General features: G+C 48.1%; 1 protein-coding gene across 1 annotated transcript; it reads left to right on the top strand.

Moving 5' to 3' along the window:
* Positions 1-239: 239 nt before the first annotated feature.
* On the top strand, positions 240-2179 carry LOC120718255 (piggyBac transposable element-derived protein 4-like). Its single transcript, XM_040006693.1, has 2 exons — positions 240-1725; positions 1839-2179. The coding sequence occupies exons 1-2, from the start codon at positions 847-849 to the stop codon at positions 2076-2078; spliced, it is 1119 nt and encodes a 372-aa protein (XP_039862627.1). The 5' UTR covers positions 240-846; the 3' UTR covers positions 2079-2179.
* The last annotated feature ends 221 nt before the right edge of the window (positions 2180-2400 follow it).

Here is a 2400-nt window from a genome sequence, read left to right as displayed (position 1 = left end):
AGAGTTCATGCCTTAATGGACAGCTGTACTGTTTTCTGTTTCTGCATCTACGTGACTGTGTGAGCTGATTGTGGACCCAAATGCAGAGAACAGAGCCAGAGGTGAATTCTAAACCAGCTTTTAATGCTGCTTAGTCCTTATAAACTCTCCTTCATTATGTTTTCTACTGAGGTCAGCGTGACAAAACTATTTATACAATGGTGGCTGATTGGGAAATGACAAACAGGAGGGAATTATGTCCCCCCCAAAAAGAAAGAAAACAAAAGTGTGTCTATGTCTAACTTAAAAAGTATTTTCTCTTAGAAGCGCACACTGCAATAGAAACAAAATAAATATAAAAGCAGGGGCCAAAACCAAATTAGACTTTATTTTGACTGCAAGCTGAGGTTGTTTATGCAGGTGCACTGCAGCAGAGGTTATAAGAATGAGCAGTTGAGCGGCAGTAGTCATTTTCAGGATGGCAAGATTCTATCGCACCGAGCAAGTATTGGAAATGGTCCTGGACTCTGAGTGCCAGGATAGCTCCTCGTCATCCTCCTCCGAAGATTCTGGAGATGACACAGATTATTCTGTGGAAACAGAGCAGCCGGAGTCCAGTTCCCATGAAGAAAGTTCAGACGACGAGAGCGAAGGGGAGATGGAGACGGAGGACGCAGCATCGGGGTGGACTTCAAAAAACGGGAAAATCGTTTGGTCGCCCACAAATACGGAGACGCTCCGGTATGTTCCAGCAGCCACAGGTGTCACCCCGGGACCGACACACTATGCCGCCGCACGGATCAGGGACCTGATATAGATAGTTTTGCGCTCTTCCTCACTGATGAAATTGTGCAGCACACCGTGCCCATGACAAATCTGCATGGGAGACGCACACTTGCCACCTGGCGAGAAATGGATTCTGATGAATTTCGCACTTATGTGGGGCTGCTCATTTTGGCCGGCGTTTACCGGTCAATAAACGAATCCACTCGCAGCCTCTGGGCTGAAAAATACGGACGGGACATTTTCCGAGCGACCATGTCTCACAAGCGCTTCCACCAAATCAGCGGGGCGCTGCGTTTCGACGACAAGCTTTCCCGACCACGACGCCGTCATGACAAACTGTCTGCCATCCGCAAGGTGTGGGATTTGTGGACGCATCGTCTGGAGCTGCTGTTCAGCCCAGACAGGGACATTTGTGTCGATGAACAGCTGGTCCTATTCCGAGGAAGGTGCAACTTCAAACAGTACATACCAACAAAGCCTGCGAAGTATGGTCTAAAAATATGGACTGTGTGTGATGTCAAAACCTCCTACGCCTGGAGACTCCAGGTGTACACCGGCAAAGCTGGCGACCGCGCGGAGGTAAACCAGGGGATGCGGGTGGCCCTGGAGCTAACAGAGGGGCTCCAGGGAAACGTCATCACGTGTGACAATTTTTTTTACTTCATTTGTCCTGGTAGAAGAGCTACTGAGGAGGAAACTGGCCCTGGTTGGCACAATCCGAAAAAACAAGCCCGAGCTTCCGCCTCAGTTGCTCCAGACAAGAGACAGAGCGGTTTTCTCCTCCGCCTTCACCTTCACTCTCACCCACACTGTCGTCTCTTACGTCCCCGACGCGGCAATAATGTGCTATTACTGAGCACAAAGCACCGCACTCCCAATGTGAGCGAGGGACAGAAACGAAAGCCCGTGATAATACAGGATTACAACAGGTGTAAAGGAGGTGTGGACAACCTCGACAAGGTAGGTGTCATTACGCATCAGTTACGCACAGATTTATTAATTCTTGCTCATATATTCTTGTGTAATATATATATAGGTTTTGTGATTTCGGGTTTTTTGTGTTTTTTCGTTAGGTTGTTGGAACCTATTCCTGTAGAAGGAAAACAAATCGTTGGCCAGTGGCCCTCTTTCATAACCTGCTGGATGTGTCCCTCTACAATTCCTTCGTGCTGTGGACAGCGATTGACCCAGCCTGGAAACAGCTGAAAACATACAGGAGGAGGTTGTATATTGAAGAGGTGGGTGAAGCTTTGGTAAACCCACACATATTGAAGCGAGGGTGCCTTCCCCACTCATCAGGTGCTTCAGACTAGTGATGTGTGGGTTGCAAACGAAATGGCTCTTAGAGCCGACTCCTTATCGCAAACCGTTTTTTTTTTTTTTTTCTTTCTCTCACCCTCTCTCTCGCACTTTTTTTCTGCTTCACTCCGTACGTGAGCCTTGTGCTTTGCACTGCAAATGGGGGGAGGGGCGGTAGTTACACTCGCAGTAGCACAGGAACAGAGCGGGAGGGAAAGACAGAGAAAGAAAGCCAGGGACAACAACATCACATTAGAAAGGTATAGTAATCATTAGTGATGTGCTGATTTCCCTTCCGATCCGATACCAAGTAAAATCCAGGGTGGTATCAACGAT

This window comes from Simochromis diagramma, unplaced genomic scaffold (assembly GCF_900408965.1).
Source record: "Simochromis diagramma unplaced genomic scaffold, fSimDia1.1 OVJJ01000514.1, whole genome shotgun sequence".
In the NCBI taxonomy this organism is placed as follows: Eukaryota; Metazoa; Chordata; class Actinopteri; order Cichliformes; family Cichlidae; genus Simochromis; species Simochromis diagramma.
The sequence above is the reverse complement of the archived record's forward strand: the minus strand, read 5'-3'. Positions and strand labels throughout refer to the sequence as shown.